General features: G+C 36.0%; 1 protein-coding gene across 4 annotated transcripts in view; it reads left to right on the forward strand.

Moving 5' to 3' along the window:
* Positions 1–186: 186 nt before the first annotated feature.
* Positions 187–16943, forward strand: part of coro (protein coronin) — a 32058-nt gene continuing 15301 nt past the window's right edge. For 2 of the 4 annotated variants that reach the window (XM_076127282.1, XM_076127283.1), the window contains exons 1-3: positions 187–317; positions 403–549; positions 1166–1363. In XM_076127282.1, the coding sequence (XP_075983397.1) occupies positions 294–317; positions 403–549; positions 1166–1363 (369 nt within the window). In that variant the 5' untranslated portion in view covers positions 187–293. Of the gene's footprint in view, positions 318–402; positions 550–721; positions 811–876; positions 1033–1165; positions 1364–16943 lie in introns of those variants that run through there. The other 2 variants (XM_076127285.1, XM_076127284.1) reach the window with 2 other exon arrangements.

The following is a 16943-nucleotide window of genomic DNA, read 5'->3' on the forward strand; positions in this document are numbered from 1 at the left end:
TAAACTGTGAAATTAATAATTTTTAAATTACACGAAATGTACAAAAAATATTATCTTTTTATTTGTATGGTATTGTAAGTTTTATAAAAAAAGAATATTCGTAATTAAAATCAAAGGCTTCTAAATCTAAATCTATATAATTAGACTTGAGGGTACGTCGAAAAAATCTTTCATAAATGGGTAAAACTTAGTTGCAAAAATTATTTGAGTAGTTTCAGTTGAGTTTTTCCTACTACATCAAACATTTTGAGAAGTGATTCTTTGCTGACTTTATTAAGAAGCCTAAATCTACCATGGAAGTGGATCCACCAGAAATAGTAAGCAGCTTAGTAGCATTAAACTTGTAGTCCAATAGTTATTAATAAGTGTAATTTTTTTCTAAAAATCAAAGGTTTTTTTAAGGAAGTGAAAAGACACAACAGTTTTACCAGCCCTAATATAAAAAGGGCTCCAGTAGCTAAACGGGCAGGCAGAGAACGATGTCATAGTTACCACGCCCAAACGCCAAAAGCATCAAAATGCTCTGAAAAACGCCTAGATATACCAAAGGTGAGTTATTGTAGTCAATATGATAAATTTTCATTAAAAACGATTTTTTTACAAATAAAACGTTGTTGGACTTGAATAAATTACAAATTCTGAATGCACCACTTATTCCTTCATTTTGACAGTATTCTGACATCTGTACGATGCGTTCAAAATTAACGTATTAGTTGTTTATTTTTAACGTAAAAACTCCTCTAAATGCAGTTAAATAAATATTTTAAAATCATTAAACATATAATCAGCTATTTTTAAATATATTGAAAGGTTTCTGATCTTTATTTATTACTTTCGAATTGAGATTATCATCACTAAAAGTAGTGGCTGCAGGCATTACCAAATATGGAGTTCGCTCGTTTTCCCAACCGTCCTCCCTTCGATCCTTAGTAGCTCTCAGTTTTATTTTCTTTTAAAATAATTGTGTTAAATTCAAATGTTTTCATTGCATTTTCTAGCGTAATATTAATTATTTCTTCTTTATAATCAAACGTGAGTTGGAGTTTAGTATTTAATTCGTAGTGTCAAAATATAGGTCACAGTGGCGTATAGGTTATGTTATAAGTGAAATAATCGGATAGTTGTTGTTTGTATTGTTGTTAACGGGCTACTTTTCGCGTTACAGATGTCGTTTAGGGTGGTGCGCAGTTCTAAATTCCGCCACGTTTACGGGCAGGCCCTGAAACGTGAGCAATGTTATGATAATATAAGAGTGTCAAAAAGTTCCTGGGATTCGACGTTCTGTGCGGTGAATCCTAAGTTTCTGGCTATAATCGTCGAGTCCGCCGGTGGAGGTGCCTTCATAGTACTGCCACACAATAAGGTGAGTTGATTTCATTGAACAAAGTGCATATTTCTCACAGGCTGTAACATAATTCCCCTTGATTGTCTGCCTCTAATTTACCATTGAATATATTATATTAGGACGCTTAGTCATGCTATACTGATTTATAAATAACTACTTCTGGATAAAATGTAAGATTAACTGTTTCAAATATTTGGAATTTTACAGTTCTGTAGTAAATTATAGGAGGTAATTTGGTATAATGAACTTTTAACTATTACTAGAAATTAAATTGACTTAAAAGTCCTAGTCTATAATTTGTTATGTGACTATGATATAACATTAAAAGAAGAATAAAAACTCATTTATTATATTTACAAGTTCTAAAATGTTCTACAAAACCTATAAAGCACAAATTTAACTTTGTTCAATACAACAGGAAAACAATGCATGAAATCAAACTTAAACATTGATAATAAATAAACTAACATCATTATAAATTATATTGTTATGAGGCAAAGGAAACAATTACAATATTAAAAGGAAACAATAAACTAGGACATTGAATTTATAAATAAATTTTCCACTGTACTCCCATGAACTTTCCTCAAATATTTAATTACCTGATACAGAAAATTAAATACACTTTAATAACAAGATATTCATTAGAAATCATTCTATTCATTAAAAATATTGTATTTTTTTTACAATTACAACATTAAAAATAAAGTTACCTAGCTATTTTTTTTAAAGTCATTGAATTTTTATCAAGTAGGTGACAAAGGCTGATGACTGAATTCCTTTGCATCACTATCTCAAGTCCTTGAGAATTTGAATTTAAATAAAGAACAGGTGTACATTTGCTTTGTTAATTTCCAAGTCAATTTGTAAGAATTTTAATTTGTAATTATGTTGAAAATTCTTTTGTTTCATTTGTTATGGGGATTCTATTTATAAGTGTTCTGTAGTACCTCAAAATACTATTATAAACATATTTAAAGCAACAACAGTTATTATTTATCATCTATAATAAGATGAGTAAAATTACCTTTCTATTCCTTATTATGAATTTATCCCTTTATAAGTACAAAGCATCCCATAAACAACAAAAATGAGTAGACAGCAAAAATAACAAAATTATAGAAATTTATTATTTCATAACTGTCCTACTGCTGGCAATGGTCTCCTCTTAAAATAGGAAAAAACTAAGGTTAAAAGACTATAGTCGCCAGCCAAGTATGAAGTTGAGGACTTTGATTCTGACAAAGAACTTTAAAAAAAAAAACATTGTATACTGTACACCCTTCTAGAACTGTTTTAAAAAATTATGAAAAATCACATACAAGCCAGACTCATTTCTGGCCAGTCTGATGACATCATGGTCACTTAAGGGAAATGTTTGGCACATGACTCATCCTTATCAGCTCAATGGAAATGAGCTTACAACTCCCTATTGACATGATAAGTGTACAAAATATACAACGTACTGACAGACAAGTGATATTGTTGTACTAAGCACTTGTTAGATGAGCCTCATTAACCACCGGTTCCTGAGATACATTTAGCAGTAGTTTATTTATTCAAAAGTGTTTAAGGTTCAAGGAACAAAACAGTTTGAATAGATAAACTATCGCTAAATATGCTTCAGAAACCGGGCATAAAAGAATTTAAGAGGTATTACTTTAGTTTTGTCCCTTTTAAAAGTAGTTTAGAACAGTTATTCTTTATGGTTGTACTTTAAGTAATTGGGAAAGGTCTTTTCAATGGCCTTTTGTTTTGCAAATATTGCAGATAATGTGTATTTTCTGGACAGGTTTATATTACGAAATGTAATAGGTATTGCTGTATTTCGCTATTTCTTGCAATATTATGATAATATAATTGATTTGATACCTTATTAAGATTGCCAATAATCAAAATATATAATAAGCTTCTTTTACTTGTAAATTAAGTGCCATATTTTTTTAGAGTGTACCTTTTGTTACTAAGCATATTCTATTAAACAAAAGACTACAGTCAAAACCATTAAAATACTCTTTACCTATAAAAAAAGATTACTAAAGAAATAATTCTCTAGTAGTTTCTACAAATTTCATTTAATAATGTATTATACGACTGTGTTATCAGTAGCAAAGGTCATTCTTCTAATTGTTTAACATTTACTATCTCAACTATGTAGTATTGTCATATCATATTACAAACATTAGACTGGTGTAATAGATACTAGGATTTTTCCTCTGTCTTTTATTTTATTACTAGCACTATGTTACATATTAAGTAAAGTATGATTTGCTAATAGTACAATGCCTTTTTCCCCATTGGGGTAGGCAGAGACCAATTAATGACACATGGTACAATCTTTACAAACTTCCCTTGCCTTATTCACATTCTTCTTATCCTACAGGGTTACGAGTCCCAATTTTAAAATTTGTCCGCGCATTTTGTCAGTACATCTCATTTGTAATTTTTTTTGGTAAAATCTCCTCTCTCTCTCTCTTAGATGATGTAGAAAAATGCAAAAAAAAAGTATTTTGCATGATTTTACATCTATTTTTGTATGGTATATTCTACATTAAGGCCTAACCCCTTCCCTTGTTTGGGAGGAAACCATTGCCCAGCAGTGGGACAGTAATGATTTAAAAAAAATTCTACCCTAAGTGTCCAAACAAGTATGGGTTTTTTCAATTAATGACATTGACCCCAGATCATCAGAACCGTAAAATCCGACTTAAAAATATCACTATGATAACTAAATAAAATGTGGTAATATCTGATAAAACTCTCATAATCAGATAAAAGAAAATGTCACCTCTTTACTGAAATACTAAATTCGTTTATATATTTTTAGCCAGTAGGTTAATGACATACTCTCATGACATTAATATATTTGGCTTACAAGGATTGTCTCCTTTGTGTGCCAAAATTTTATGAAAGTCTAGAATGAGAAGCTATACTGTTGTTATTGCTAAATAAACTCATATGTAGGATTCTACAAGGTCTTTTCCTATCTTAATCTCAAAGAAAATATTTGTTGACTCTCCATCATAACATGCTTTTATTTAAACCGTAATTTTGGAATAGACAGCTCAAATTGTAAAAAAAAAATTATAGAAGAATAAAAATTTTGGCCTTAAGTTAACTTATAACACCTTTGTACTTATAACAGAAATCGTAGATCTCATTACAATTTTGATGATTCAATTTACTTAACATAGTGTGCATACAATAAGGGGATGGGAATGGGATACATTTAAGGAAACAAATGATAACAGTATCGTATTAAACATGCAACGCGAGAGTTTAAAACTTATGAGTATCGTATTACCTAGACCGGTCAGGAAGAAATGAATCATACAGGCTTCTAATAAGAAAATATTATCGATTACAATTTACAACACCTAAAGTAACAATAAAACATTCGTATCTCTTCGCAATAATTCAGTTAAACACAGTAGCTTATGTTTTTATCGATACAATGCGTTGAAGCGACAACAGATAGGACTCATTGTGCAATATACGGCTCACAATGGCGTACAAGCGCGTATGCATAAAAACTACCCGCCGTCGCATGGGAACATGATGTTATGGTGTAATGATTGTAAAGAAATTGTTTATGTAATGCGTATATGATCGTAGATAGTAGATACAATTAATTTATGTACAGCAAAGAAAGTACCAAACCAGAAGCTGAACATATTCAAAAGTGTACTCTTGCCCTATACTTAATTCTTTGTTTCACTAGATGAAGAGCATAAACAAAGCATGAGGTTTAAGCCGTAAGAGCCTAACTTTCTTAACGTATATTTATTTATTTAAGTTTTTTCGTCCTAAGCGACGTTAACAGAGTTTACCAATTTCCACATGGAACTGGATTGCCAAAATGTATCGATCGCAACTTACATGATACATCGCCAAAATCGGGCCTGCTAATGAGAACGCTTTTTGTCATTTCCAAAAAGCCTTTCCTGTGCGAATTTGTCGTTTTTAAATTCCGTAATATGTAAGTAAGCCATAGATTTGAAAATGAATATTAGGTAGTTGCAGTTCTTTTCTTTACTTATTTTTTATTAGTTCTTTTTGGCATACTTTTGCGGGGCAAAGGCATTTCCTTTTCTTCAAAATTGCACGGTGACCTTATAGAAGGTCCTACACAGACGAGAAGTCAACAACATCAGCCTTCTAACATTTTTAAAACTCATTAAATACTTTTATTCTTATTACATCGTTGGAATGTTCCTTATCAACTGGCTAAGTGAGTCATCAACAGAATGTGCACCGTTTGGTGTCGAGACCCGGTTCGACGTCCGCACGCTAAAATAATCACTTTTTTCCTTCAAATTTTCTGATGCACAACAAATTATGAAGACGCCAACAAAAAAATTATAACTACTTAATTAAAACTTTAAACAAGACTGTCTAAATGTGTAATAATTTTAGATTAAATGAATAAAATTCTAGTTTTATCCCGTTTTGTAACCTTGGTAATGAAATGTGCTGTGTATCTGCGCTTCAAGTGTGCATCTTAGTTACTTAAAATTTGAAATTATTCAAGTAGCCCGAAATCTTTCAGCTTTTAAAGTTGATAAATAGACATTAACCCGAAACATCAGGCCTTAATTTTGAACTGTTAATTTTCTATGCGTATTAATTATATTGTGTGATGCGTTAAATATACTCAAAGGACGTTTAAATTTTTTTACATTTTTGAAATTTGACTAATTTACACAAAATCTAACTAAAATACACTGAAATCTATTTCATCTTTCTGTTTGAAAATCGGCCCAGAAATCAATTCAGTACTTTATCAATACGCATACAGACTGTGCGGACTTAGCATAACTTCAAAAACTATTCTAAGGAACTTTCAGGCGTGCAAGGTTTTCCTTCACGCTTGGAACAAGTGATAATTATTCCTGATAGACAGACTTATTTTATAACATATACAAGTAATCGAACGTTACCATAAGTAGGAACAATAGTCGGTGTATCGCATTGTATAATGTTTACTAACACGTCGCAGCCGTGTCGTGTGTCACCGAGTATCGTCTTTGTATCGCCTCACCTTCAACTGATAGCCAAGTAGCGTCTGTTTACGTGATATGATCCTCGTAGCTTTGTATTACTATTGATTTACGTTAATAAATCGGTCAGGTCGGTGACAAGTGGGAATTTTTTTCCGACCCTTATTCCCAGTTGTCACTCCGGGAGACAGTATTGGAGGGGACAACTGGGAATATACCCGAGGTTCTATTTCCATTGTAAAGAAGAGGTTAAGCCTTGAATCTACCTCGCTATCCAAGTGCTTTCCGATGTTTTCCTGCGTTCTTGATACAAGTTATTTGCGTTAATACAAAGCGGCGGTCAAGGCTATTTTGAAGCTAGAAATTATGCATTAATTATATACAGGCGCAAAGCCTGAACGAATAGATTCAAAAGCATATCATATATATTGCGACGGAATTTGTCTTTGCTTTGAAAGTAGCAGACAATGTAGAATACATTTTAAAGAATGCATTTTTTTACGCATTTATCGGGTAGATATATTTTTTTTCGGTATGATGTCATAGCTGAAAAATGTTTCTTGAGGTAACAAAATTATAGCAAATCCAATAAAGGCAAGAAAACTAAAAATCTTTATTACCTTCCTACAAATAAATTAGTTCCATATCCAACGGAAATCTATAAAATATCACTTCTTAGAAAATGCAAGTGTCATTATGAAATTCTTCATCGATAACGCTCAATAGGGAATCCTGTTTGCACATGACGTAGCGAGGCGTGCGCAATAATTATCAGTAAAAGTAACGCTATCTATAAATACTAAGAGTTATTACATGATGCTTGCTGTTATCTGATAACGTGACCTTCGTAAGTTTATAAGTTGTGATGACTACGACACACTGTCTGGGGTGTGGAGGGTTAGGAGGTGTGAATGCAAGTTTATTTCAAACTTGAAGGCCCACTGCGGAAGTAAAGCTAGCTAAAATAGTATATCTCCTTGTTGTACCCTTCTTGGGCGACAGGACTACACAGGTCTGTTATTTATTTGTCCGTTCTATAAGACCGTGTCCAAAAAGGGCGAATTCTCTGCGATTCGAGAAGCGTGAGCTTTGCGCGTATTTTGAAATTGCGCGAAGGTTGTACCCGCGATGTATAAGCGCCGAGTATCTCGCTAACGCGATAAAGGTCTAACATGAGGACAGCTCAAACTCAAGTGCAATCTTGTGAAATATAATATTGCCTTTATTTTGGTATACGTACTTTTTTATCTGATGACTATACTGATCGTTATCTTTAGCTACCTAAATGTGCATCCAGATCATACTGATATCTAGTGCTATCGTACAATGACAAACCAACGTAATTAAAATTCCAGAATAGAGGCCTTTGGCCATATCTTTCATAATAAGAAACATTAACACACACCAGCCAATTTGTCCGCATGAAGATTTCCCGAAGTAAAAAGAATCCTGTATGTCAATTTAGGTTATAAACTATCTGTATATCAAATTTCATTAATATCTGTTCGGTAGTTTTGTCGTGAGAGTAACAAACGAACATCCATCCTCACAAACATTCGCATTTAAAATTACATACTAGGATACAGTCCCTGCAGCTATAAGAAATCGTAACACAATTTAATGCACTGCACAAGATTATCTTAACTTTTAAACAGCAAGAGTAACTTTTCCTTTCTGATATCCAAGCCATTCAAATTACCTAAATCTAGCCAAAATTAACTACCACATAAAAGGTACATACAAATTAAGACCAAACTACGTTGTTACCGATACATCGCGTCGTTAGTTCACCGTGTCAAGTTCGCAATACCTATGTATTACGTATACTACATGTACATAGCAGTGCGTAAAATTAACACGCCCCACATATAAGAAAATAGATTCGACGCAGTTTCACACGGCGCAGCGTGAGATTCTTTTTTGGTAGTCAGAGTTTAAGTAATAATATCTTCATAAGTAAAGTTTAGAAATGAATTAAGTATATTGGAAAAAATATAAAAAATATAAATTCTAATATGCTGTAGTAAGTTTCATATTTTATTGTATAAGACCTTTGCTTCGAAGCGATTTGAGATCGGACTTCGGCGATAGAAAATCGGTATTCTAATAAATTGGTTTTCATGATCTGTAAGTTATTTTCGGTATTCTGTCTGATTCTGCTACCTACAGTTTTTTCTGTCTCAGGGATCCAGCGGCTATGTAAAAAGCCTGTGATTGCTCTTCCACCACTGCCACTGCTACTACCTAAGGAATCTTCATACCAAATTTCAAGTTTCTACGTTCAGCAGTTTCGCCTGTGTGTCCATCATTCTCACTCAGTAACGGAAGAGCTATACTCTTTAAACTAAGTCAAGGAGACTGCGGTTGCCTAGACAACTTTAATCTCTACATTGGGCTACAAGAATTCTATACAAAGAATTTTGAACTATGCTTAGTTCTCCTTCCTCTTAATAGGGCCATGTCGATACTTATCGACCGGGTATCGTGTTATAACCCAGGTAACTTGGTTGTGGAGGTCCGATAGGCAGTCGCTCCATGTAAAAAACTGGTATCCAGCTGCATCTGGTAAGACTGGAAACCGACTCCAACATAGGTCTAAAGGCTAGGCTGATGATGATGTCGATACTTATCGTGTAAAATAATTTGTCGCCTGTAAATAAATAGCCTGTACGTGTTATTATTATTAAAACAATATACAACTCTATTTTACCTTGTAGTGCTATGCTAATTGAGTAAATAACATGATGTAAGCTCTTTACATGTATTACATAACAATATGTTTATTTGCGGACACTTACAACGTTATTTACTTGGGTTTGCTTGAGCTGCAATTACAATTGTCTAAATACCTATGACTGGCATATTAAAAATCACGAGCTGCCTTGCAAATGACATGGTCCTATTGCATTCTTCTCTGACCTAAAAGAGGAAGTGCAAGCTATTACAACCCGAGCAGCAGTGGATATTACTTTGAAAAAGTGTTTAATCCAGCATGCTCATTTGTAAAAAACTTTTTAATTTTCGCTTTTCATTTTTTTTTTATTAGAATAAAGCCATTTTATTTAAGAATGCCGGACGTTTCGGCGCAGATCGCACTTGCCGTGGTCGCTGTCAGTGTGGAAAACATCTACTTCGAGATTTACACACTACCAATATATGTTTCCAAATGTTTAGAATCGCTTACGTTTGATTAACTTACAAATACACAAACTTTCAGACTTAAAATTTCTTGGTAGGGAACTCATAGGGCAGCAAATGTTCTCATTACTTCTAAACCTTCCTTCATTCGATGACCCACATCTGGACCATAAACTTGTATTACTTACAGTTCTATTTATATCTCTCGCTCATCCTCGGCTCCAAGGTCGGGATCACTGGCGCTGATTGCTGGTTCCGTTGTGTAACCAGCGGACTAACCAGAGATGTCTGCTGTGTCACGATGCTTCCGCTTGGTGATAGAGTACGGAAACTGTGGGTGTTACAATGGAACGGAATGGAATTTTCGTGATAAGCTTGGACTCCTATTTTAGTGTGTCCGGGTTTATTGATAAGAAATTACGAAATTAAAATGGTTATTCATTACAAATTTGACCGATTAATGTCCCACTGCTTGGAAAGGGTCGCCTCCTGTAATGAGGGATCGAGGGGCTAGGCTTTGAAGACATTCAGAAAAGAGATGCATTTATTGTCTAGAATGTTTATGTAGAAAATTAATGTGTATGTGGTCAATCTTAGATGAACTGAACTTCTGATCAAAAAAAATATTATTATTCGTCAATTTTAATGCGTTACTAGTTTTCGTTCAAGTAAAATGTTAATTAGTTGCTACAATACTTCATGAATAACACTTATTTCTTTCGCAAAACTCATTTACTCGCCACTTGTGATATGTTAAAAATATCGCCACGTACCAACGCAAGGGTGATTCAGTTTTATCCTTACTTAGAAATGTGTCGTTGAGACCGTACTGTGACTAATAAAACTCATTTTTTGGCTATCACACACATTTACACTTATGACTACACCCTATATTTAGCGCAATGATATACGAACGACTTATTTTTAGTCGAATTATTTATGCGACGCTCAATTGACCAATGTTGGCTGAAATTACTGACAAAAAATATTTGCTCAATAGTCGATCGGTTTCCGAGAAACTAAGGAAGTATATTTCCGTTTAATTGTTAATGATACCTTATTTATCCTACAATACATCAAATAGTTTGGACGTGTACTTTACTAATTACTACAAAACACATAAGATTTCGCAATAGGAACCCGCAAAATCAACTTCTACTGCAATTTTTAACTGTTCATCCGCACGCGCATAGCCGTAGACGCTAAAATATATCTAGCTAGTAGTCTTGACCAGAAAAAGTAAATCTGCCAGAATGTATTGAATCAAGCTATAGAATAATCTGACAAGATGGTTTATGTAAGGCGTAAGCAGAAAGTAAAGACTAGAGAACAAATTCTTTCAGTATGTTCAATTTTAATGATGCATTAGTGTTAATTTTGTATTACAAATATCTAGACAGAATCGATTACTTATAATCGCGTTACTCGATACAAAACAATGTCGGCGCAGCTATAATTAGACGTTATTATTTAAGGAATCTATTTATGTGTGTTTGTGTATTGGGTAATAATTCGGACGGAAATCGAGGGCCCTCCCACGCACGACGAGAAAAGCGTAGCGACGTGTGCAATGAACGATCATTAGAGATGCTTTAATGCATGCTCGACGCAGTTTACACGGCACGTGTGAAACTATGGTAGAGGATCTTGGGGGTCGGAAGACTATGAAATATTTGACTCTGGGCTACAACACGGGCTAATAGTTGCTAGTTACTTCTTGTGGTTCAGGGAGTTCTGCCCCAAAAATATCTAAATGCAGTGATAACTTCGCTCCAAGCACATTTTATTCCATGGCAATCAAATCCTAAAAATGATGTACTGTGTTAATAATATTCATGTACATAACTACTATCGGGAATAAAGTCTTCACTCTTAAACGATATCCTCCTCTTGGTGTTTTTTCTTCCAATACTAACCTACTAAGATTCTTATAATATCTTGTTCCTATGATTTTTTTGCAATGCCAACTTAAATAAACGAAATAAAGAACTTTCTAGCATAGTGACCTTTCGTCTGGTTAACCACGTTGCTCTGACCTAGAGATAAGAAATACCTTTAAATCCTATTTAATTCGCAGCGAACACGTTTCAAAAGTATTCTACAATCCATCAGAAGACATTTAATCATATTGCTAGAACTCGAAGAATCTGCCACGGTCCCTTCCTACTCGTTTATCTGAGCATGTCAATCTCACCTGCAAGCTTGGCGTCTCACTGAACATAAATCAACTGATCGTTTTGCGCATCGTGTATTTATACGCATCATCGACTTATATAGCAATTATTTGATGTAGAAATAATACTGTCAAGTAGTAAGCACTTTAGCTGGTGGAATAGTCGGGTCATCTATTGAAGTGTTGAAAGCTATTGAACTGCCTTTGTATGAACCAATAGACACACGAAGAGAGACAGAATAGTTACTCGGAGTAAACCTGGAGTTAATGTTTTTCTTTCATAGACGACCAAAAATTTGAGGTATGAAGAACTTCAAATTAATAGAACCGGTTAGCTAATATGAACCCTGATTATGTCCAGATTAAGAGTAGGTAAGCATACGAATGTTACAGACATGATGCTAGTACGTAGTAAGAGAATTGCGTCGGCGTAAAAATATCCCATGTTTTCATTCCCCTCCCTACAAAGCTTTCTCTTTGCCAAATCTCTCGTAAAACAGCTCAGCAGTTTCGTCAAATTCAAACACAAACAAACGCAAGATTTATAACCGCCAATATTGTGATGCGAATCCGTTGACATGTTTACATACAAATACATGAGAGGCACAATGAAATTGACACACTTTTGAATGATCACCAAGTTTATGCCAACGGCCATTCAGTTGGCCATTAGCGACACTTGTAAACTTAGAATATGTGACACGGTCTCCGTAACATTCGGGAATTCGCACCGTTATAATGTTGGTCGTTTGGCCAACTGCCATCGGCACACGAAAATGCATAAATATTCGGACAAACGTTTGATCAAATCTGTATGATGTAATCAGTATACCTGGGCTTCAGGATTTTGTTCGCGTGTTCAGTTTCTTGGATTAGTCATTGCAAGTTTTAGTTTGGGGATTGAGTTTCAGTCAATCATTTGTCGATAAGTCATTACTCATTAGGTCTCCCTGCTTGCCAAGAAGTGATGAATACATCTCACTAATTTAATATTTTATCATTCTGTTATATTTAATTTACACTAGTCACCGTTGTGTTGTGTTACTTCGCACGATCATACAATATGCCTGTACCAGAAACTCTTTTTCATTAGACCGTGAATATCGAAACGATTAGTCAGTTATATCGAAACCAATCTCTGCTGATTTTGTAGTATCTTAATACGGTCTCCATTTACTTTTCAAACGACACGAACATTCTGAAAATCACACAGTGTGTAATTACTTGCATATTTGAATACTTATCTTGTTAATCTATACTAGACAGTTTTCTTCTTCAAGAACATTTTACCATCAAACAGTTTGGTACATAAACGCAGAACTAGTTCTTTAAACATAACATTATCTAACACTCGACCTGTTCTGGTTCGAACAAGAATTAACCTAAAAATATGAACAGTTCGTAACCTATATTTATTCTAGTATTTTGTCAGCCATCTCTATAAATAAGATGTTTTCACAGAAGTGCTTTCGCGATTCAAGAATTTCGTCGTCTTATATAAATTCATTCATATGTGTTTCCACGCTGATCAGATAAAAATACAATAATTGCGTGGATAGAGTACTAGTATTTCTAGGCAGAATGTGTTGTCGTCTAAGCTAAATAGAATTAGTTGCCTAGGTTAGTACTTAGGCTTGGTATTGTGAGGTAACCGGCACGTGGCGATCTATCTAACCGTACTAGCAGACTAGAATGAATATTAAAGAGTTTTTAACATTTGTAGATAAATTTATGTACTGAAGGGAGCAATGTTTTATTCTTTTGATTAATTTGCTTTATTTTTTGATCTTCTGGAATATGCGAAACATACGTAAAATACTTAGCTTTGAAGGTTAGGCGTAAGGCTGTAAGCTTAAATTTATGTTACGTTGTTTTTTAGATTATTAGGTTATGACGTCGCCGATGCTAGTGTAGTGGCATGTGCATCCATTTTCATTCCTCCTACAAAATTGCACGAGACAGTTTATTCTGAATGTTATTCAAGAATACTCGCTATACATTAGATAAAATGTGTTTGTATTAAATTTCGCGTGTCGCCGGTGCCCCACATTAACGATTTATACTCTAGTTGTGGCGCCAAAAATGTTTAATTACGTGTTTTCATACATTATGGCCGACTTTCACTCAGCCGGGGGAGTGAGGTCGGCCGAACGTGAAAGTTTTCGCGCCAATTTTCAGAGACAACGACCACCGGCCACCTACGTTTTTAATTAGTTCCCGCGCAAGTTTATAGATAATTAAATCTTAATTTTTGCGGTGGTAACTTTCTTGTTTGCTCTTTTTAAGACAATTTATGATGTTGAATATTGGTATACGAGTACAGTTACTTTTTAGGATCCGGCCACTGAAATAAAGTCTAATTGCGAGTTAATTTATTATTATTATTATTTATTTTTATTCCAAGTAACAAGACTCATATCGTGTTAGTAACAGTATTTCTTACATCAATGTTAGTATTCCTATTCTAAATTACCTACTTACTATACATGTAATCACTGCTGCACGCTCATCACCGAGGTGGAGAGCCTGCAGCAGCGATTAATAAAAGTGCAGTCAAGTCTGCTCGCAATACAGCACAGGATACTGTTGGGGCTTGCCCGCACGCGACGCACCAGGGAAGCACATCTTTTTCGCATCGTAGCGTAAAAACAGTCGATGCGAGCTTCTGCAAACATCCCTGATGCACTGCAGAATCGAGGCAGCCCCACCAGCACCCTGTACGCATTGTTGTATTGTACGCGAAGGGCGTTGTACGATCTTTGCGAATAATCTGCCCACAGGCTGCACGTGTAAAAAGATGTGCAATATGCACGAAACAAGGTTTTTTTGACCTGTACTGAACAACGTGCGAACCTGCGAGCTATCATATTAGCTCGGACCGACAACGCCCTTCGCTCTCTCTCAATGTCCTCATTGTCCTTGATGTCGGAGGTTAAAAGATGGCCTAGGTATTTGAATTTGTACACTCTTCTAAGCAGTGCTCCATTTAGGTTTATGGGAGGTACAAATTCAGGGCCCCTTCCCCGGGCAGCAAAGACCATGATTTCACTTTTTGAAGTGTTGTAGACCAATCCGTGAAGTCTAGCATAGTCTTCACAGATGGTCACCAACCGTCTTAGGCCACAGGGCGAGGCACTCAGAAGGGCCATGTCGTCGGCGTAGCTGATGTTATTAACACATACCCCGTCAATGTAACAGCCGGCACGCTCCCTGCTGAGCACCTCGATCAGCTCGTTGACGTATAGATTGAAGAGCGTAGGCGAGCTTAGCCCTCCCTGCCTCACTCCGCACTCCAATCCATACGGCCCCGACAATGCCCCAGCCCAGCGCACCTGATTGATCTGGCCTCCGTACCAGTACTTTAAAGTATTTATAAGCTCATGAGGAACTCCAGCAGTCTCCAACTTCTTCCAGAGAATACTGTAGGAGACCAGATCAAAAGCTTTGGAGAGGTCGAGGAAGCAGGCATACGTAGGTGTTTTCCGGTCTGTGTAGTACTTGACAGCCCACTTCAAGGACAAGATGGCACTCTCGGTTGATAATCCGGGTCGAAAACCAAATTGATTATCGTGCAGTTTTATGTGTTTATTGAGACACTTATTAAAGAGGCTGTCAAGCACTTTCGCTATCACCGTTGCCAGAGAAATAGGTCTATAGTTTTTTAAGTCCGCCATATCAGCTGTTTTATTTTTAACTATAGGAACCACAATAGTTTTAGTCATCTGACTAGGCACATACGCATGACTTATACAGAAATTAAAGAACATTGCCAACACTCTTGGTAAATGAGGACCCGCGAACTTGAGATGCTCGATGCTCAGACTGTCATGACCCGGAGACTTGCCTCTGGACATGGTGTTGAGGACACCTTTGACCTCCTTGGCTGTAAACCTAATTCCAAGGTCATGACAACCACCAGCACCGAGCCCACAAGAACCGGGGCCCAGTGGTGATCTTATCCTAAAATGTTCCTTAAAGAGGTCAGCAATGCTTACAGGATCGCTCACGCCACCGACAGATACAGGGAGGCCAGGCCTTCCGCTCAACCTGTTAGTGTGCTTCCAAAAAGACTTAAAATCATTATTCGAATGATGTGAGGCCAAAATGTCCATTCTTATTTGCTCTTGGTGTGTTTGACACCATTTCAAACGAGACTTAAATATCTTCTTTGCCTCACACATAGCATAAAATGTAGGGCCACTATATGGTTTACCACAATCTTCCCACAAACGGAATTTGAGCCTGGCGTCCCCGTACGCATCGCCAACATGTCGATTCCAGCCTATCACAGCCTTCTTGTTCACACGTCTGTTGCGCCCTCGACCCACCGCAGCGGATTCCGATAAGGCACGCACAATACTATTATACATAGTGTCTATTATGTTGTGATGACAATGTTGTACACAGATCTTATCACAACAATTCCTTAAGTCATCAGGGAAATCAATAAGCCTAAGTCTTTCATGACAAGCCATGGTATAAGACTTTATTTGATCAGGACTTCTTTCCCCCCATAACACACAATTTTCTACAAAACTATAGGTACTTTGTTTTTGACATATTTTATCGAACACACATTCAATAACTAGTGGATAGTGATCTGACCACATTACATCATAAATAACACGCGCTGCGACTACTGAGTCACGCGCCGCCTTTGTTACTACACAATGGTCCAGCCACCTGCGTGAACCGTGCGCATCGCTTATAAAGGTATAAGTGTCTGAGTTTAGCCCTAACAAATCTGTATCAACACAGCTCCATTCAAGTTCCTCACAGAAATCACTTAGTTCATAGAAAAATCGACATGATGGGTGTGCATTAAAGTCTCCTAAAATATAGCAGCTTTCAATATTATACGAGTCTATTATAGCACTCACCGCGCTCAGGCAATCCGTGAATTCCACTAGGTTACTTGCCTCGTCCGTGGGCATGTACACGTTGAACACTATCACTGACCTTTTATTAAACGCTAGTTCGATAGCGCACACTCGCGAGTTGTTACACGGAACCACCGACACATTACTAAAAACACTTTTCCTCCATAATATCGCCAGACCTCCAAATGGTCGGCCTCGCAGGATTCCCGCCGTTGTATCTACAGCCGAAGTGCCCGTACAGCCGAAATCCTCACTTATATTATGTAGGTATCCAAGTTCCTCGGGTAACAGCCAGGTTTCTTGAAGAGCTATTATATCATAGCTAGAACAATGTTCACGAATACTCTCAATAGACCTCTTTATACTTTTACAATTAAAGCTCACCATCTTGTATATCTGCTTATCTA

Source organism: Anticarsia gemmatalis, chromosome 20, assembly GCF_050436995.1.
Source record: "Anticarsia gemmatalis isolate Benzon Research Colony breed Stoneville strain chromosome 20, ilAntGemm2 primary, whole genome shotgun sequence".
In the NCBI taxonomy this organism is placed as follows: domain Eukaryota; kingdom Metazoa; phylum Arthropoda; class Insecta; order Lepidoptera; family Erebidae; genus Anticarsia; species Anticarsia gemmatalis.